Below are 22,310 nucleotides of genomic sequence, written 5' to 3' on the forward strand. Positions count from 1 at the left end.
ATAAGGCACAAAATTAGTAAAGATTCAGCAGATGAAAAAGAGTATTGTCTATTACAGAAAAGTCATGTTTGTTGTTAAGTTAAATAATTGTGAGGTAACATAATAGAGATTTAAGCTAAGTTATACAGGGAAAAAATACAAATCTAGAATGCAGACTGGCAGAGCTGCAGCTGATTTATTGCATTTGAGTTGTAACATTTCTGTTGTATTTTGAGGACAGTTTTAACTAGCTAACATATTTAAGTTAAACAGAGATAGTCTTTCTCATAGTCTCTTTATTAAATACCAGTTTACATTGTATAACTGTTCTTCAAAGTTTACAAAAAATACTGTTTACAAATTAGGCTAGGCTTTAAGTTTACAATAAGACAGATTTTATTGAATTATTATTTTTAAGCCTCTATAAACCCAGAGTAGGCTACATCTAACAGTTTACTCAAACATAGCCTGTAATGAAGGGTTTAAAATGGATACCATTTCTGCAAAATGCATTATAATATATGTTAATTTTTCTTTAACTGACAGGTAAGAATGATTTCAGTTGTTTTAAACACGATTTCTAAACGGTACCAAACTGGTTGTTCAGCAGTATTTTTGTGTGCCAAATAAACCTTTGAAAAGAGTTTTATGAAAGCATGATAATTGCTAAACAGTCTTACTGATGTTATACAACTATTAGTGAAGAGTATAGACTTATTTCTTTAGCATTACTTTTTAAGTGCTTTTATTCTATACCCGATTTCTATCTACCTTTTAGGGTTTTACTTAAGAAAAACATCGTTTAATATGAAAACCAAAACCAAATTTGGCTAACTAAAGAATTCATAGGTTTTTACACACATATAAAAATATATAGAATACCTGTTAACTGTCTTCCGTTGAACTCCAGATAATTAACGATGAGGAGTTGTGAAAAGATTGTTTGACTGTTACAAATTTAAAAAATAAAAGGCGGGAATAAAGAAATATCAATACTGTTTAGTTTAAAACACTCAGACATCTGTTTGTATTAAAACACTGTTCACATGTTTAAAGTGCATACTTTAAAGGTAACCTTTATGAAAAGCACTATTTACAGAAACTGATCAATTCCAAATTTCAGCGGTTTATCCGGTTCATTCGCTGTTGTGAAATTATCTGCACACTGCTGCCCTCTAGTGACAGTTATAAAGTAGCAAAATGTGTTACTGTGTGAGTGTGTGTGGATACAGTATGTTCAATGTAACAAACTTTTTTTTTCTTTTAAATAATGTAAAACCAAATGGACATTTTATAATTACAGTATTATTATATTTTGCCCTTTAAATTATTTTGAAAATGTTATCATTGAAATTTTGTTTTTTTACTGTGACATTTTTCAGGATTCTTTTATTAAGTTCAAAGTATATATATGAATATTTTTTTCCAAATGTACTCCAGAGTGTATTATTACAAAACATTGAAACTGAACAAAGCATTATTACTGCAATATCATGTTTTAAATATGAAACTACTAACTTCACATACAAACATCTATCAATCTAATCTGCCTTATTGCAACAGCATATGTGAAATATAAGCATATTAAAGACTTCACATGCAAACATCTTTCAATCCAATATTTCCCTCCCTATACAATCATCTTTTTTTTTTTTTTTAATAAGGCTCTTGCTCAAGAACAGTTATTTTACTCTAATCTCAAGTAAACAGGGCATTTACTTGCCTTTCAAGTGAAGTTACTGAACCTATTCATAGAGGTATAGAAGTTTTCTCTCTTATCTCTTAATGATTTCATATCCATTTCTAATACTACTATTTTGAGTGATTAAAATAGGTTGAGGATAAAGATTAGATAATAAAGAAACACTTGTAATCAGAAACAATTTTTTATATTTTTCCTTACAGTTGCAATTGATTGATACATTAATAATTTACATAATCCATTCTCATTTTGCTAACAAGGGAAAAAGCATTAGTACATCACAAAGTCAAACTTAAATAGTTAGGGAACTGTTTCTTGTTGCGGGTCATCCTAGAAAAGAAACTGTCAAATTGTTCATTCAAAATAAACAATCAGGAAATCTTACTTAGCTGTCTCACCAAAATATAATATCTTAGACCAGATTAAAATCTCTCTCAAATGCATCCATATTTTAGCACATGCAAAAACCTCACAAGTTAACTTGGGCCCATTTGACAAACCTTTTTTAAGGGAGTTGTGGTTGTATGGTTGCGTCTCATATGGTTCACTCAATAGAGCACTATATGTAAGCTGATTTTCTGAGAATAAATTGTATAAATGTACATGTATACAGTTTGGTTGCGTTTAGCATGCTGTGGTAAATGATATACTGTACCTGCTACTTAAAGGGATATATTGCAATAGACTGTTGCAAAATAGGTGCACTCCCATGAAAACTAATTAGAGCATATATAGTTAAAACCCATAAATGAATATTGTTCCATTTCTGTATCAGGCAGCTTCATCCTGTTGCATATGAGAACACCAGTGACCACAGTATCCCCGGTAGAGAGACATTTGTAGCAGTATCAAGGGACACTCTGAGCAAAGGCTGGAGAGAAATTGCTGTCTGAGAGTGAGGGAAAAAAAAAAACACATTTAAAGTATGTTTGTCAAGTTGCAAATTCAGGATTATTCCCTGAACAATAACTGAACAGGTGTTTTTATTGACACTCAACAGCTTTACGATTAGAGACAGACTTAAGATCAACAAACAAAACGGTATTTCCAACGAGTAGACAACACTCAAAAGGCAACCTTTTTCATAAGTGCTTGGCAGGCTGCTGATACTTCCACCAGTTCAATAGCATTTAAGAACATTAAACATTAAAATAAAGCTTCTCTATGAACAATTATATGTACATTTTTTTTAAAGTTGCATCCGTTGTCTTGCTCTTAAAGTGTGATATTCATAATGGGTTGCATGTCTATCTTAATTCACAACCATATTTATTTTTAAATGATTAAGAATATATGAAGTTTTTGTTTTACTGTGGAACAAAAAGACCAGGAAACACACAAGCTAAGAGGGAAATGTGTGTATTTGCCAAAAAAAAAAAAAATTGTAAGAGTGATTTTATTATCATTAAGTATTTGACTTATTTATTATTATTATTTTTTTTATCAGTTTAGCTCTACACTGGATGCAGGAAAAGACAGATTAACATGGACTGAAATTGTAGAGGCTGTTTTGACCTGCTGAAGAGTTGGAGTATTATTTTGTCACTTACAAATGTACACACGCACACATACATCTATATGCAAGGCCCTCATTCCCCATACTGACTGAACCTTTTCTTCATTAGGAAGAAAAACAGCAAAACAAATGCAGTCACTCGCCAGCACACAAGGAGCAAGAAGAAAAACGATACTCATTTGAAAGAGGCTGAAACTCTGTTCGCCATGAGCAAGATCTCCTGGTTGTTTCAGCTCTGCTTGCATCTGTGCTCGCTTGAGAGGTGTCCAGAGCTCAGGTAAAGGGAAACTATCTAACCTTGCCGTCTCTCTAAGGCTGTGAGCTGCCCTGACTGTCTGGATCGGTGCCGGAAGAGCTGGTGTCAGAGTCAGAGTCGCCGTCGTTGTCCTCTGGTGGGCACTTTTCCCGCAATCGCCTCTGGATGGCTCTGAGACGAGTCAACAAACCCTGGTAGTCAAAGCGACCTCGCTTCTCCCCAAAAGGATCCTGGGAGAAATACAACAAAAACATTTCAACTTGATAAGGAAGACGAAAAAGACATTTAGGGTATTAAACTAAGTGCAAACATAAAAAGCATTACAAAACAGCAAAAAAAAAAAAAAAAAAAAAGCAAAACAACAAAAATAAAGAAAACTTCCAGAGAGCTCAAATAGTAAACTGTTTTCTGATATATTCTGTAAAGGTTATGTTTAGGGATAGGGTTTTAGCACAGAATACACAATTTGTACAGTAGATCTGATACATTTCACATTCACTGCTTGCTTAACGCTATTTGAAGTTATTAAATAGGACTAATATGGTCTCTTTATCAGATCAAAGGTCTCAAACTGGACAGACTTGCGTTCTTGTAACGTCTGTTCTTGCCAGGTCACTTCGAAAGTACAAACTCGGGAGACCGCGAAAACACAGAACGTGTCCTGTGAGAAATGATGCGCTCTTTCTGAAGGAAATTATTTCAACATATTTTCAACATTACAGCATATATACACAATAATTTATTGTTTTCCCCCTTTCAATAAATATATATTTATACACACACACACACACACACACACACACACACACACACACACACACACACACACACACACACACACACACACACACACACACACACACACACACACACACACACACACACACTCAGACACACAAACACAATACGCATAATACAAATATAACTGATTTTAATATGAATTTCAGCAAATAAACACCCTTACTGTGTTTTTGCTTCCCAACTCCTTATTCAGCAACAAAAACTTTTGGGACTTTTGGCGAGTTTTGCGCTTAGGTCTGCATCAATGCATCCTCGAGATCAAGAACACATCCCGGAACTTTCACGTGTCCTCTGTTCTTGCGGTCTTGAGTTTTGGAACTGAACTTTGACGTTTAATGATGACATTAAACAAGAACACGAGGATGCAAGAATACTGAAAAACACATATTGAGAGACAGCCTACAAGAGACTATTAAGCAGGTGTGAATTTGAGCTGGTTGGACCTGAACTATGCAGAGCTGCGGCCCACCTAGAAATTGAGTTTGAGACCATTGCTTTACAGCCTAAAACCCTCTAACAGCAAGTTGTTCAGATGAAGGTCAAAAAGAAAAGCCCTTTCCACCAAAGTAAACATTCTCATATGAAATTTGTGATTTCTAGAATATTGCATAAATATCATATCACTAAAGCTACAAGCTCGTATGCATACATTTTCGCCATTGGGAGAAGTTGCATAGTAATTATTGATGCATGTATGGTCATGGCTCATACAGTGTGAGTGGAATATATTAGCAGAGTGGCTTACAAGCTCCCAATCATTTATAAATATTTTTTTAAAAGTTTGAGAGCTGTTGGCAAGAATTTGTGAGGTGTGTGCTTGAACGAGCTGACCTGCTGATCTATCTGAAGATGACCAATCAGAGGACAAAATCACTGAAAAGCATGCATGATGTGATGCGTCATGTATGACAGAATCTTTAGAGTTGACAGTTCACATCACTTTATAATTCACACACACATCTGAAAGCAATGTTTTGCACTGTCCTTGTTTTTGACACAGAATTTCATGCAATTGCTTTGAATTTTGCAGGGTCATAAAACTGTATTGTGCATCACTGGTTTTAAATTACTTTTACATTAACTCATCCTTGACATGTGCATACAATATAAATTTCCCAAACAGTTTGACTGCCCATGAAGAAGAGATGAGGCATTAAGTTTGTCTTCCATAGATTGAACCAAAAGAGCGTAAAGAAGTCAATGAAAGGAGCAGGAGGAATCGTCATCATTCAGTGCTGTTTTCTACAGCAGAAGTTGGTCTTTTTACACAGCTACATGGCAGAGGGAATGCAAACGTTGAGCCCTTTTAGTAATAAGTGGTTTTGATGCTCATTGCCCAAACAGCCAGCAATTTTCATGGAAAATCATTGAACATTGAAAAAATGAATACATGAATGCAAAAAAAGTCTACCTTAAAATCTCAAAAAAAAAAAAAAATCCTAGATGACAAAGTTATGGATAAGAAACCCACTATAGTCTCAGAACTGTGGAAAAGACTGGAAAAATAGTTGATCGAGATCACAGCAGTGTGAATAAGAGGCATACAATGTTCTATAATATGCTGATGTCATTCAGATAGTTGTAATCTGTTAGCCAATTTTGATCACAGAGCTTTCCAAAAATAAAGAGAAGTACCCAGGTTGTTTTGAAAAACTCTGTTCTAGTTGCATTTCACAGCCACAACTACAATTACTTAAAATGTATTCCTTTGAGGTAATAATAATAAAAGTATTTGTTAATTGTTTGCTAATTGTGATCTCCTCTTTATAGACTCAAACTGTATTCAAATAAAAAAAGACAACACATTTCAGCCACACTCTGTACAACAGTTCCACTTTACTAAACTATGTGCGAGATGACAACAAAATGCCTGAATACTGATTCATAGCAGGCTTGTGGACAATAACAGCTCTGGAAATCACCCATGAAAGGCTGTACTCAGTGATTCATCTAAACTCCAGTTGTCTTTACTAGGAGGTGTGGTAGTGTGTCATCCTTAATTTCCGCTTTCTGTACATGCTGATAGAAATGTGTCACTCATGGCTAATAGGAATGTTTGTTAGGTAACTGCATTACATATTTGTACATTTCTACAGCATGAAATATAAATGAATCACAGAAATGTCCACATTACCTGCATGTTCTGTCCCTGGAGATGCAGGCGTTCTTTGCAAACCCCCTCATAGAAGTCATAGTACTCCAAGAAGGATTTTTCCATCACGCTCCTAGACAGAAATAAACAAAGCTTTAAAAGTTGTGTTTAAAATTACACGTGTTAAATTTTAATGCTTTTTTTGGCTACAACCATGAGTAGAAAGTTGAAAATACTATACAATAAAGCAATAAGCTCCAATTGATTTACAGTCAACTTTATACATTGTATTCACTTAATTTTATATTTAAAAGCATTCATTTTTCAGTTCTTCTGATCCTCTTTCTGAAGCCATCTGTTTTTAAGGGGCAAGCCATTTAAGGTTTGTAAGTAAATGGCCACTGTATTGCTTGGCACTGGAAACAACATCAAAGTCCTCTTGCCACTGCACATGAGTAATTGTTGCGACAATATTATCCAAATAAAACACAAAGCATTACTAAATAGTTTTATTTGCATTTTGTGATGCAGCTGCCATCAGAATTCGGTACAATGACTGCCTCATCTTTCAACAAAAGTTTCTTTGTGACTCTATTAAACTGTGCCTCATTTACAAAACCATCTGCAGTTAAATGCTTAGAAAAAATCTATAAAAAAAACCTGACACGATTTGGAGCGCTATTAAAACTAAACTATCCATTTGTTTCTTAACAGTGGGAATCCTCTGAAGTCTGTACAAGTGCAAGCGTTCACCTTTAAAACGGTCACAACAAAATGAATCTTTGAACTCTTGAAATAGTCCTTTTTTTCCAGCAGACTCAAGCATGTGGAGAAATTAACTGAACATGCATTGATGTACATCGTACACTGACAGTAGACAGCAGCAGTGATTATAATCAGTTCTATATGCTTGACACTACACAACACAATGCTTTCATCTGGTGCAGGCAAGTGTCAGCCATGTAGTGGCAATATATCAGCTCTGGAGAGCAACTATGATATCACAGGCCACTCTGGATCTAAACAAGCCGCTTTCAGAGCATGATTAAACAAATGCATTATTTACAACATAAAAGGCATTAAAGGTGCAGTAGGTCATCTGCTAAAATGCTCACCACTTAGCATATTATCTTTGGACGGCGGGGAGGGACTGTGATCTAAAGCCACACCTCATGAAATCGCGAGCACATGCACCACGTCACAACAGCAGACAACCCACTAGTTCATGTCATTCGCCTGTTAGTTAGTGTTTGGCCAGCAGCGTGCAGGAAGTACATGTATTACTAAGCCATACCTACATGCTATTTCAGAGCGAATATTCAGAGTAGCATGGTAAACATTATAGGAAGGCTATCATTGTTTAAAAATGACCCAATGTGAATATAAAAGCAACTTCAGCTCAATAAAGCAGGTTAGGCGGAATAGCGCCATTTACAATTTACTGGTGTTTTGTTTTTAAACTAAATATAAATCTGCATTATCGATGCTGTGAAAGGACCTTATGAAACTAAAAATAATCACATCAATCTTTCACCGGGAGATTTTAGTGGCTGAACAACACGTTTGTGCATACAAGTCATTCATAACACAACACAATCTAACATAAGCTTAGCCTGACTAAGTTTTAAAACGGAACATTACTCATCTAACAGAAATACTTAAGCCATGGTTTCATCCTTCCTCCAGCGTGCAAAAGTTACTCCAATATTTATTTAAAAGTTTTAAATTCAGCATTTGATTTCTCCCGGTCTGTGATTGTCTCGTGGACGTGCAACGTTTATACAGGCGGGCACGTGCGAATGGCAGATCTGCGTGAACAGATGCGCAGAAGTCTGAACCTACATTTGCTGACACATAGTTTGAGCTGCTTATCGGAATTATGGGAGATGTAGGCCCGACAATATTTAATTGGATGAACATTTTTAGTTTTATGCCTTATCCAGAAAATAAAAATACATATAAATACATTAAGATAATTTACTTTATTCAGTTCTATTGGACTGTGAAAAGACTTTCAACCAGCACAACAAAAAATGTTTCTGAAGACAATCACCTACTGCACCTTTAAGCTATGCAACTGTTCAGGATGACTGCTTTTAAAAATTCTTTCTAATAATATAAATAGAACAGATAACAAGCTTTATACACTCTGAAATTAAAACTTATTTAGAGCCCTCTTTGTAATAGAAGAACATACTTTGAAACATTTAAGGGATAAAGGCAATCTGTCTTTTTTTATAATACACTTTTAGAGGGTTCAAAAGAAAGTTCAATGTCCTATTTAACCGCATGGAGAAATTACCTTCAGGAAGATATTTCTAAAGATGAATGGATGGATTCTTGTTTGTTTGCGCAAACATATAGTGTAAATACTAGATGTAGATTGCTGCAATATAAATGGCTCATTTGGAAGAGTATTCTGGTTATGATTGGTAAACTGACTGAAGAAAATGTTCCTTGCGATCCAAAATCTGTCTATTTCATATATATCCAGTAAATTTTGTGGTGAGCACCAGTAAACGCAAACTAATTTACTTTAGTTTGCTTCAGGCCAAACGGGCTATTGCTTTAAAATGGAAGGAGATACAAGGTCCTTCCTCTATACTCTGGATTAAAGAAATTACTAACAACCTCGCCATGGAAAAACTGACCTATGCAGTTAAAGGGAAACTTAAAAGACTTTTACAATATTTGGACTCCATTTTTATGCTATTGTAACCAATAGGACATGACAGGGATGGACGACTAATACTCAACATTCATTTCTTTGTATTGGGTATCTCCAATACATAATGTGATCTCCTAAAAATTACCAAATATTCAGTAAAGGTAAAAGGTTAAACTGTAAATTGGATGGCTGTGGATGCTGGTGTACGGAAACTAGTGAGAGATGTGTTTTTTTTTTTTTTTATTTGTTGAGTTTTTTTTTTTTTATATAAATTATTATTTATTATTATTATTATTTTTATTTATTTTTTGGGAGGGGGGATTTTAAAGTTCTGCAAGGTTCTCTTACTTATGAGTGTTTTTTCTCTTTTATTTAATGTATTATGTGTTTAAAACAAATGCAAATAAATATATTTTGGAAAAATAATATAAATAGAACAGTTTTAAAATATTTTAGCATGACCTACATTCCATTTAAAATGACCATAATGCAAATATATTTATCATCACTCACCACAAGGCCTCAGGACACGACACTTTACCCTCCAGCATATCACACACAGCAACTCGCATCGTCTCATGGCGGATGCACTCGTTATAGTTTTTGCTGTCACCTGGATGCCTTTCCTATAAAACAAATGATATGTGAGATGAGTAGTTGATGTGATCAAAAGCATATTATATAACAGCATACACGGTGCACTTTCTGAAAAGTACTCATGTACGAGAGTCTTATTAGCTCAGATCCAAGGCAGACAAATATGACAAAGCAAATCATTGCTGATAACCTTGTGGGTAGTGCGTCAACATACAGTGCTACTGCACTTGAGGCGTCCCAAGTACCTTTCCCTGTCCCACTCCCCTTCATTTATTTTTACCTTCATCAATCCAAACCTATTATTTCAGATGGCAAACTTAGAATCGAGTCATGCTTCAACAACACCAAAAATGTCTAAATGAAATCCGCAGAGATGAGGTGACGTTTTTAAACCACACTATAGATCCGATCATATAAAGTTTTGATAACATTTAGAAGTGATGCATATATTTGCTCAGCTACAGTGAAATGGTCAATAATCTGCATCAAGGTAATTCTTAAGCCATTCAGGATCACAAAAACAAACATTGATTAGCATGATTACATGACCACAAAAACTGTCTAAGCAAAATCAGTTTAAAAATGTGTGTGCAAATGCAAACTGAATCTGCATTCAGTATATAAAGGAACTGTAAAATTGTTTCACTTTGTTCCGCTGTGTAAAACATATGCTGGATAAGTTGGCGGTTCAATCCACTGTGGCGACCCCTGATGAATAAAGGAACTAAGCCAAAGGAAAATGAAAGAATGATTGATATTTAAGCAAAATAACTTGTCCTGATTTTCATTAAGATCTCTGAAGGGGAATTCATGATGCGTCAAAATAAGGAAAAAGACCATTTAAATTTCCCTTTTATGACTACTTCAAAGAAAGTTCTTGTGAGAACTTGCGGTATTTGTGTGCATTTAACTCAAGAATAAAAGCTTACTAGCTCCACTTGAATGCACCAAAAGTTTCCCTAAAACAAGCAATGTGGGAGTTTTAGTACCTGCTCAAAACCCGGCTCGTTATGGTAAGGATTTTCAGTCATTAGGGACTGTATTGAAATGAGAACAGAGGAGATACTCTGTGCAGGACTCCATGCTGGACCAGTCCAAGTGCTGTAGGAGACAAAAACAAAATAGTCACTTAAAATCTAAATCTATATCTACTATAAATATTTTTTGTGATGGTGTGCTTCTGCAAAACTGCTATACAAGTAATTCTGGACCAGAAAAAAAAACATTTCAAGCAGTTTTGAGAATCCTATTATAGCCTCAACAAGATATGACTCTTACCCAAGAATGCTGAGGCAAACCTTGCCATTCCGGTAAAAGTTGGGGTTGAAACGAACAGTGTTGTGTCCGGTAGTGATCAGTTTGACACGTGGAGGGTGAATGGGATAGTCTGGGGGACAGCGAAACAGAAAGAGGAAGAAGCCACCCTCATATGGTGTGTCAAAGGGGCCAGTGATGAGAGCGTGAATCTGTGGATACAGGAAAGAGAGTTTCACATTTTTTAGCCACCATGTACATAATTACAGCAATGTTTTCTGTTTATTAATATTATTAAACTGGATCAAATGGTTTTTGATCAACTGAAAGTTCCAAAGAATATAGGGATATCCCAATCAGATTTTTTTGGAGTCATTTGATTTTGGGTATCTACCGATACTTCGATAATACATAAGAAACAGATCAAAGATTTTCCTTATTTTTTATTTAATTCACCTTTTTGTAAAACTTTCAACAACTCAGTAAAAAACAGAGCACTTCTGTAAAATAGCTTGAATAATCAAGTAATAAGTAAGATACATTCTTCACGTCTTGCAATCCCAAGTAAACATATCTCACAGTTTGGTATGGCAATGTTGTTGTCATCAATTTTATTGGTTGTTGCTAGATCAGATATGGTTGCGCTGGAAGTTAACAAGAATTATTTATATTACTTAATACATTTCCCATTAACAGTATTTTATTAACCTCTTCTCATACCCCAACCATAAACTCAACCATCACAGTAATGTAAAAACAGTAGTTGTACTGAGAATTATTTGTTATTCATTAAATTACCCAATAAATTTTTTAAACCTCTACCCTTAAAGTCACAGTACTGTAAAAATATTAATTAGTGTAATACAGTGTCACAAAAATTATGCTATATTTGATGTGTATCCGCAGCTATATCGTATCTAGACTTTACCCCATACTTGTGCTTTCCATTTCAAGCTGCTTCCGTGTTCTACTTTGCCGGCGTTTAACCAATAGCGCATCTGCAACAAAGTGATGTCATGCCGCAAACGTTGCCTTTTTTTGCATGGAGTTAAGAAAGATGTCTAACTCTGTTCCACCGCATAACTTTAGATGTGTTAAAAATAATGAGAATCTATCTATCTATCTATCCATCTATCCATCTATCTATATATATATATATATATATATATATATATATATATATATATATATATATATATATATATATATATATATATATATATATATATATAGATAAGTAACGTCTGATTCAAAGTCTAAAACTCAGAGTGTGATCGAGCCTGATTTCCGATCAGGTAATCAAATCTGGACATCCCCAAAGGAGTATGGTTTATTAAAAACAACATTGCTAAATTAAACGTATAACTTTACCCTTTAAAGCATCAACACAATAAAAGATTAAGCCGGCACACATTTTGATTTACAGAAGTGTTTATATACCCCAAAATCTTGTAACTAAAAACAATTTGATCATCACATACTGAAAAGCTCACAGAAAGAATCAGTGCAGACTTCAATGAATAATTAATTTTTTTTTTTTTAATTTTGCCCTTATATTATTTAAACTTATAACTGAATAAGTAGTGTAAACGTAATGCACATTGATAACAATGCATGAACCGTGCATGTGCAAAGCATTATTGTTCACTAATATTATAACAAAAGAAGGAAGGATGGAGGGAGTGCATAAGAAAGTGGGATATGATGAAATACCACTAACTGTGCAAGTCTCTGAAATGTTGCTGCTTACCTTAGTCATGTCATGGGGATCTGGGACCACAAACATACCTGGAGGGGGTTCTTTATAAATGGACATAATGTCTCTAAATGGAGGAAAGAAGACAGAGAATCACTAACAACACTGAGAAATTACTCCAGTAAACAAGTATCCGTCACATAACCCTCCACTTTTATCAAAGCACGAGACGGAAACAGAAGTCACATATATACCATGCCAAGAAAATCATCAGATCAATAAATGCCTGGATTACACAGTCAAACCGCACATAAACAAAACTGACTGGCTGTAACTGAGTGCATTGGTTTTGTGTCCACATTTCCATTATTAGTCCTCTGGGGACATCTATCAAAATATTGCCCAGGCCAAAGTCATTGCCAAGTGACAATTCCCAAAAGTGGCAACACTCACTGTGTCTCAAAAGCAACATGCCCACAACAAATTAATCTGCAAATATGCTTGTAACAGTGGGCTTAAAAAGGTTTCAGCATGCAAGGTAGTACAGATGGACTTGATGTTGGCTTAATCTTTTTCTCTACTTAAAATGCAAAATGTAGTGATAACTAGTTGGGTGGATGTCTGAATCACACTTTGCACTCAGATAAAGTAAGTTACTATTGGTGTGTTTAATGTTCAGTTTTGTATGCAACAGCCATTAATACTGAAGAAAGGTGTGCACAACTAAGATGTAAATGAATTAGAAAAAACAAAACAACAACTTAACTTTAAACAATTAATATATTTATTTTTAAAACTTTCATATTTATAATATTTTAATGCCATTTGACTACTGTTTAAAGTCTTATTTATTAATTTGCCATAACTCAATTGCTTTTTAAAAAATTAATTACACATATATTATAAAGTCTACTATTTATACATTTGCCACGGTTTATGGAAGTAAACAATCCATATCGAAGATGGAAATATATAATTAATAATAATTTCTCACATTTATATAGCTGTGTTCTGGACGCTCAAAGCCTAAATATCTCCTTATCCAACAGCAGAGAATGGTGTTTGATGAATTGAAAGTTCCAAAGCATATGGTTTATTGAAAATAACATTGCTTAATTAAATGTACAACTTTAGCTTTTAAAGCATCAATACAATAAAAGATTAAGCCCTCACACATTTTGACTTGCAGAGAACACCCAACTAGAATGAAAAACAACTTCGTATAATAACAATAAATTTTTGAATGATTTCATTTTAAGGTTATCACTATTTATTAATTTGACCTAAATTCCTCAACATTTTATTAAAGGCTTAACCAAGACATGTATATTTAGGATTGAAATAAAATTTTATTAAGTAAACGTTCCATCAAAATAAAAAATCTAAAAATGTTTAACAATGTGTTATTGCTTTGGTCCACTATTTCCATGCCAGCAGCACAAAATGACAGCTACAAATTGAATCGATTAAGTTCATTCAGCATTAATATTTACTTTTCAATCGCAAAGAGGCTGACATAAAACTTCTCTTAAATTTCCCTAAACAAACTCTGACACTTCAAGACAGTCTATCGTTACCTTTTTATTCGGAGAATACACTGCTGAGACGCCTTTTCGTTGTCCCAGTCGGTGCTTAACGTGGGATCCCAGGAGGTGGCGTGAATTTGAGACAGGAGGCCCGCTCCGGCCGGGACTCCAGAACCGATACCGGGCGGCAGGGATGGAAGAACGGCCACGGGGACTGTGGAACTGACCGCATGGGTGAGCACACCGAGCCCGCTCTCCACGGCCGGAGTGATGGTATGCGCCATCCCGGGCTCGACCACAGCCAGGCCGGTGTCTGCCGGAGGCGGTGAGGCTGATGAATGCCCCGGTATAGAATTACCCAAACTCGCGGACAACTGCGCTCCGTGGCCCTGCGCCGCCCCCACGGAACCGTTGGCCTCCTCCGTAACGCTGTCCGCCATCGCCGATGAGACCGAAGAGCCGCAAACTGTTTGACCAGCTGTCAGTTCAATCAGTTTCCTTTGCAGTTTCTGTTTCTCCTCGCTCGGAAGCAAGTGGAGGAGGGCAGGACGAGAAATAACTCCTACATATTCTCCCGTTTCCCTCTTCCGACCTCAACTATTATAACGACCTATCTCAAAGGAGGAACTAAGTTTAACGTTTTATACGAATTAGCAGTGTTCGGCGAAGCATTCAACGTTCACATCAATGAGTAACAGTGTCTAAACGCCCGTAAACGTAGTTTCTCCTCGCTCGGCCAGGCCTGTTTATAAATGTTGTTTCATTTCTCTTCACTTCCTCCTCGTTTGGGTGGAAACAGCGTCGTCTAGTGGTGCACTCCTGTGAAGAATTATAATGTATTTATTTAACATGCGACATACACACGATGTCAGGCGTAAGACACGCCTTATAATAGTTATTGGTTAATTTATTAGTAAAAGTTAGCACGAGACGCGTACATTTGCAAGCGTTTCATCTATATCAGTTTACGGAAACTATCCAAAGTTTTTATTAGTCTCAGATTACGTTGTTATTTCTGTTACCATGGCAACATCATATTTTTGACTACTACGCCATCATAAATTGTAGAAAGTACAGAAAGGCGGCGGCTTTTAGACACATTTAACTTTTAATTATAATTTTGATTAAGTGGCCAAATTCTGACTAAGGACAGTTTAATGAGCTGGCCATTTTTTATTTGACCATATAGTTTTTATTTTTAAACAAGTTTTACTAGATTCCTATATATATTTTTTTTAAATTATGGATAATAATAAATTATTAACAACTTTTTCCATATTTCTTTTTATTTTTTTTAAATGTTAATCTCATAACAATATTTATAAATCTTAATTAACTTACAGGTTTATAAATTTGAAAATAAAAGCTTCTTAGTAAAATAGCCTACTATGGTAAGCACTTTAACAACGGTTACGATCACCATCCGGAAAGCTGATCAAAGATTAGTTCTTAAAATGCCAGTAAAACGCATAATTAAATAGAAAATCGAGAAGAATACTTGCAAAAAAGTCCACTTATTCAGAAATAATAATAAAAAAAACACTCTATTCAATAGGCCAGTTACAGGCCTGAAATCATTTTCCATCATGTTCAACAGATGAAAAACCCTTATTCACATTAAAAAGAAAATCAGCCCTTTATTTACTCACCCCATAGCATCTGTGTGACTTTCTTCTTTTAGCCAATTTGAAGATATAAAAATATAGCTTCTGACAGTTTCAAGCTGTACAATGGCAGATAATGACTGTTTTGTATCTAGGATCCAAAACAAGTCCAATACAGTTCATCCATCCACAATACAGTGCTCACAACTCTATGAATAGATTTGTGAGCTAATCAACAGCTGGTTAATAAAGGTCTCCTGCAGTGATTGATTCATTTTTATTACAACATTAACTGTCAAAAATATTAAAGTTTGTATTATATATTTGTTGAATATAGATTGAGCGTTCAGCAGACACTTTCCCGGAATGGTGTAGGCGGTGGGACGAATGTACAAGTGAGGCAAATGTGGAATTTTTCCAAATGAATTGGACTGAATGAAAAATCACATGCAGCTAGAGTGACCTGAGGGTGAAACCACATGAGGGGCAGGTGAGTAAATATTCAATTTTGGGTGAACCATCCCTTTTAAGGTTAGAAACAACTTAAGGTGAATTCAGCTTTCGGTGAAAACTCAAATAATTTAGCAGTGAGAATACACAGAATTACCTTAACTTCACCTTCAGCAGAAATTAGTATATTTGATCAGTGATTATTAGTTTAACTATCAGCCAAACTACGAGAGCATCATCTTCACCTTCTAGGTGTAATTTGTGCTAAACTTACAATTGATTACCAATTGCAGTAAATTGTGCTAGAAAAAAAAAACCACAAACAAAAAAAAAAAAAATCCAATGGAAATTAAGATTGTTTTGTGCTGCTGGGGGAAATTTGTGAAAAAGTGTACAATGTTATTTGATACATCTAAAATTAACAGCATAATTTGAAAAAAGTGTGTATGTGTCCAAACTCTTTCCCTGGGCGGGTGTCTTGCTTAGTTAAGCTTCAACTGCCTTTAACTCACTTACCTGGAACAATTAGTATACCTAGAAAGAGCTTGATTAGCTGGCTCAGGTGTGTTTAATTGGGGTTTGGAACTTAAATATGCAGGACACCAGCCTGTGGTCTCAAACTCAACTGCTGGAGGACCGCATCTCTGTACAGTTTAGCTCTAACCACCTACATCTCATACCTCTCTAGTAGTCTTAAACACTCAATTGGATCAGCTGTATTTGATTAGGGTTGAAGCAAAACTGTGCAGAGCTGCGGCCCTCCAGGAATGGTTTAGGACCTACGATCTAGGCAATTACCAGAGTAATTCTGGTATCCATCTTTTACCATGTGATTCAATCACGTACATATGCACAAATCATCTAAATTATTCTTTGAACTAAAATGAACTTAAGTGTACCTTAAACTAAGCACCAATGTGCACGTAAATAACTGTACGTTTGTCTAAATCAAGACCATATTATACATTTAACCACTGTGTGGTCTTCAGGTATTAATGTATAATACAATCAGTAAGTTCTTTCTTTGATGATATTTGCATAATGACAACAAATCTAAAAATAAATAAACGTGAATTCAATTAGTTAAATAAAAAAAGCCAAGGAGTGTTTGCATTCTTAGGAGAAACAAAACGCACAAGAGCAATAGGGATTTCAACCATTTATTCAGATGGTCTTATGTGAAGGGAGTTCTTACATAAAACGTTCAGATAGAGAAAAACGGTACAGGGGAACATAAAAAGGAGAGTTTCTTGTAGTTTTGTTGGAATGGCAATGCCACGGCCTATGCTGTGTGTCAGAGTTCCAATCTCCTGATTGAGGGAGTCGAACCGCATTGAAGACAAAACATCCAGATTACATGGCGAACAGGATGAGGAACGCCACCATCAGACAGAACAGACCCATGGCCTCAGACAATGCAAAGCCCAAAATGGCATAGGAAAAGAGCTGCTGTTTCAAGGAGGGATTCCTGCAAATTGATAAAAGTGATTAGACAAACTACATATGCAAACAAACTAAATAGAAGAGCCTGATTTTAAAGCTCAGTTAACCTGGCATAGCCAATAATGAGGCTGCCGAACACTGTCCCGATTCCAGCTCCAGATCCGGCCACACCGACTGTGGCAGCACCAGCGCCAATGAATTTGGCTGCTGTGTCGATATCCCTGGATGCAACGCTGGTCTGGAAGCCCCGAGTTACATTAAGAAGGGCTGCTTCACTGACTGGCAATAGAGCTGCCTGAAGAGAAAAAAAGAGGCAAGAAATTAAAGTGTGCAACAAAAGCAATAAACAAAATTCTAAATATCAAAATTCCCTGACTTCTCTCAGAGTAAATAGGTGAATTTGGAAAACAAGGCCAAATGTTGTGCTTGTATACAAGTAATTATATATTTTAAATGTTAACAAATTATTATAATGAACTGTTTGCTTGAACATCATTTAATATCAATGGTTGCCCTCTGCTTTGAGAGGGTTCAGGTGTACGTGCACATAGCTAGGTTAAACACTGAGGAAAAATTGAGTATGGGTCACCATACTTGGCCACATGCCATGACTTTCCCTTCCTACGAACCCCAATAAATAAAATAATTTAAAAGTAATACAAAGTTTAACACATTTTTACACTGTATAAAAACGATTTTACCTCAGATTTAAACAAAAACTGGAGGCAGTTATGATTACCTGTGAATGCCCTCCTTCCATGTTTGATAGCTTGATAGTAGTTTTACAAAACTTACATTTATAAGATATATACAGCGTTCAGAAAGTGAAACTAAATAACTTTCAAGACCTTTTTAATACTATGGATGTTAAGACCATGTTTCCCCTGGTAACATTGGTGACATTACCGTACAGTGATTAAATACTGATTATAATGAAAAATTCCTAAACTAAAAATTCATATATCGAATAGAAATGATAATTGGCACTTATAGAACTCCAGGATTTCATAAACTACACAGCAGGCCAATGTTTAGATGAAGTTCAGGCAAACTTTAGCAACTATACACTGCAGTATATAAAAAAATAAATAAATAAATAAATAAAAAAACGTAACAACTTGTAAATACTTGAAGGGCCCTACATTTCTCTAAATTGATTTATCAACTCAACACTTTTAAGACCCCACAGGCATCCTGATTTATCTTTTGTCATATACATTTTAGTAGTCAAAAGCTCTCAAATTATACATTATGGCCCTAGTTAACGGGTCCAATATAGTGAGTGCACCTGACTAAGGAGACTTGGTTAACAAGCAAGAAAGGAATAAAATAGAACTGAAAAATAACCATAACAATAAATAAAGCACAACATATAAATTAAGGTATACAATGGTGCCTGCAGCCGTACGGCTGTATGCATTGTCTGTACCTACCATGAGAGGGCACAAATAAATGGCGCTTTATTTTTTGCATAATTTAAATTGATTATTAAACGGTACACACTGTGATATATTGACAAAGCAAGAAAGAATAAAAATAAATAAAAGGAATGCACTTGTGTGTTTTAAAGTATGTGCTTGCATGGTGGGAAATCTATTGGCTTTAGTTTTGCTGGCAGTTTTCGCACACAAAATTACAATTCAGATAGCCATTGTTTAAAACAAGGTTCAAAATGAGTAAACTCTATAACCTTTTAAGGACCAAGGCATTTTTTTAATATGCATTTTTTATTTCTATTTGCTATTTAGGCTTATTGGAACCTAGATAGAATAATTACCCAAGTATCATCTTTTTGATATGATGTACTTTTGGAGAAAAATTATGTCTAAATGTGGACTTATGGTAAAGATTTACATAACACTTCTTTTTAACCCTTTGTAAAGAATATTTTACAAACATTTTTTTGAACACGTTTTGACTATTAGAGTAAAAATAACATTTCCTCCCTATTTTGAACAGTTAAAAATAGTGTCATAGGGACATTTCATATGCCGCAAAAGTTGAAGGGTGACACTGAATGTTTGTACCAAAATATAAAAAAAGTATTATAAATATTACATTTGGATAAATGGGTTGATAAAAGTAAAATTTTGAAGTGACAATAACACCCTCCCCCCAAATATTTCATGAATTCGACATGGGGTGCCCAACCCTGTTGTTTGAGCTCTACCTTTCTGCAAAATTCAGTTGCAACCCATATAAAACAGGCAACAATATATATAAAATTTCCTGACTTTCAATGCATTGAAAAAGAGCTTTAAAAACTCTATGACATTCCAGAAATCCATCACCTGTGGAAACCCTGGATAAGATACTCTTGACAGCGATCGTTTTGAAAACACTTAAATATCTACCTGTTCAGATCTTGCTTCAGGTCTGCTGAACACCACTGAAATGGGCCGTGCCAAAGCCCTGGATCCACCACGGATCTGAGGATTGTGGAAATAAACTTTTAGAATTATAGAAGCGGATAAGTTTCCAGATGTGCAAATGCGGTCTATGAAAGCATGTTTATAATATCAAAACAATAATCCAGTGTATATTAATAGCAAAAAAAGGATCGTTCACCTAAAATATTTTTATGAATCATATACTCACCCTTTACCTCTAGTTCCAAAACTAATCTGAGTTTATTTCTTTGGTTGAACAAAGAATGTTGAAACCTGGCAACCACTGACTTGCATTTTTTTTTGTCTTAATATAGATGGCCATAGCTATTGGTTTTCAATTCATCATCATCATCATCATAAAAAAGGGGGTTGGAACCACTTGGTGAAAACCAATAACATCCTCTCTGATCAAAGCATCCATATGCATAAAATGTTCATTCAATACAAGCATATAAATGAATGATTAGAATAATTTTTAGAGCAAATGTTGCATTTGCACAACTTAACATCTTACGTTTCTTTTTCCACAGCACATGACAATGTTGTCAAAACTTTCAACCTGATCTACAAGTTACAGTAAACTCTGCAATCCAGTAGTTACTGGTGTTACTTTGCATTTTGGATATTCAGTGCTCGCACAAACATACTGATAGGACACCTAATAGATGTGCGCATATAATAATTCAGAACAGATTTTCAAATTTTGTATTGTTAACAACCACAAAACACCATTATCATATTAATGAAGAGGGAAAAAACACACGAAAGAGTGTAAAATTATAGACAATTTCCATAGACGATAGACTACTTGAACAACACTCAAGAATGGCATTAAGGTCATTCTGTGAGACAGTCAGTGGAGTGTGACAGTATTTGAGATTGAATACATACCACAGCAGGTGAGGAGACAAACTTAGCACACGCGTACATGTTTGAAGCCTGTGGAAAACAAAGATGTTAGTTAGGCAAGAATATGTAAGCAATCAACAGGATTTCATGGCATACATCATCATGCTCTAAAATTAAAGCATTACTATATACATTGTGATAAGCAGCACCAACTTCTGATGCCTTAAGATGTCCCTTACAAAAACTATTCAAGGTTTTGCTACAAATAGAACCATAGTTTTTATTATTATTATTACTATTTTATGGATTTTCACCATTATTGGGATAGAACAGTAAAGATTTTCCAAACAGGAAAGTGTGGGGAGCTTTTAAAATCTTTAATATCTTAATCAGCTTCTTGAGAGACTTCCAACTAAGAGAAAAAAAGTTAAACACTTGCTGTGTGCGTATAAAGGGTCTAAACTGCTTTGAGAATGCATACTGAAAGGATGTAAGCATGTAAAACTAATGCAGGCCAAGAGTACATCAGCTCTAGGTCAGCACTAAAACATGCGACGCCTAAAGGTCATGATGCAATAACAGTCACGTTTTTAATTACTGCGAGATAAAGAGATTGAAGTAAAGTTTCAGCTATCAATTCAGAGGTTATTCCTTAATACTGTCAGATAGGTTGTTTACCCTTTTGATCAACTAGAGCCATATTATATCCGCCAAAAAAATGCAAAGCAGACAAAAAAAGGACATTCAAAATCTGTAACAACAAGTTTAATTTCAGTCAAAAGCTTAAGTTACTCTTGACTGCAAAATGCTCGTGCGGACAGGCTGTAGTAGAGTGAAGGTCACCAATAGCTTTAACTGGAGCTTTCTTAAAACTAAAAAAGCCTGTAAAACGTCGTTCAACATGAAACAGAGAGGAGTTATAAATGTTTGTCCTTGTGGTATTAAAGCACTTGCACTTGAATGATTTGGGTGCAGCGCGAACATTCAGGCTGATTGCGGCCCTGCGCCGGTCAGACATTTTGCAACTGTCACGACTAAATCTTAAAACTAAAGACTATTCAAGATGCAATTAAAAATCCCTAATCTAAGAATAATTGGTTTTATTTATCGGCTGTATTTGGGCTCATAATGCGTAGACATTAGTGCAAACCGAATCATTCATTCATTCATTCAAGTGTAATGACTTTGACAAGCGGCTAGCGGAGCTTTAGCAATGCGCTTCTGTGAACAGCATCCGAAACACGCAATAATCTGAGCCGGATTAGAAACTTCACACAGTTTCACAGCTGTAAACTCGACATTCATTGCAATGTGTCTTCAGATGCATGCAGACGGAAAATAGACTCACCTATTTGATAAAGCACACAAGGGCCCAGGGTTACAGGGACAAGCTCGTAGCTACAGGCAATGAGTACGCTGTAAAATCTGTCACCTTGTCATTTATAAGCTTCGGAAGTACGTCCTCGCTTGTGATTGGACAGAACGTC

The 22,310-nt window shown here is 35.3% G+C and overlaps 2 protein-coding genes across 3 annotated transcripts; both read right to left on the reverse strand.

Moving 5' to 3' along the window:
- Positions 1-1,849: 1,849 nt before the first annotated feature.
- On the reverse strand, positions 1,850-14,865 carry ube2z (ubiquitin-conjugating enzyme E2Z). 2 transcript variants are annotated; one of them, XM_073938858.1, is made up of 8 exons: positions 14,139-14,837; positions 12,616-12,688; positions 10,890-11,077; positions 10,601-10,712; positions 9,528-9,640; positions 6,389-6,479; positions 3,495-3,683; positions 1,993-2,570 (listed from the first exon to the last, which is right to left on the reverse strand). In XM_073938858.1, the coding sequence occupies exons 1-7, from the start codon at positions 14,525-14,527 to the stop codon at positions 3,507-3,509; spliced, it is 1,143 nt and encodes a 380-aa protein (XP_073794959.1). In that variant the 5' UTR covers positions 14,528-14,837; the 3' UTR covers positions 1,993-2,570; positions 3,495-3,506.
- Positions 14,866-17,289: 2,424 nt separating this feature from the next.
- On the reverse strand, positions 17,290-22,236 carry atp5mc1 (ATP synthase membrane subunit c locus 1). Its single transcript, NM_213028.1, is given in 5 exon segments — positions 17,290-17,609; positions 17,692-17,879; positions 19,939-20,013; positions 20,866-20,913; positions 22,172-22,236. Coding segments are annotated over 4 exon segments (417 nt in total). The 5' UTR covers positions 20,905-20,913; positions 22,172-22,236; the 3' UTR covers positions 17,290-17,494.
- Between the last annotated feature and the right edge of the window lie 74 nt (positions 22,237-22,310).

Source organism: Danio rerio, chromosome 3 (genome assembly GCF_049306965.1).
Source record: "Danio rerio strain Tuebingen ecotype United States chromosome 3, GRCz12tu, whole genome shotgun sequence".
Taxonomy (NCBI): Eukaryota; Metazoa; Chordata; class Actinopteri; order Cypriniformes; family Danionidae; genus Danio; species Danio rerio.

Coding starts and splice junctions, on each gene's coding strand:
- ube2z (XM_073938858.1), bottom strand. CDS start 14,527: ATGGCGGACAGCGTTACGGAGGAGGCCAACGGTTCCGTGGGGGCGGCG. Junction 12,689..14,138: donor TGTATTCTCCGAATAAAAAG/GTAACGATAGAC, acceptor TCCTCCATTTAG/AGACATTATGTCCATTTATA. Junction 11,078..12,615: donor ATCCCCATGACATGACTAAG/GTAAGCAGCAAC, acceptor CTGTATCCACAG/ATTCACGCTCTCATCACTGG.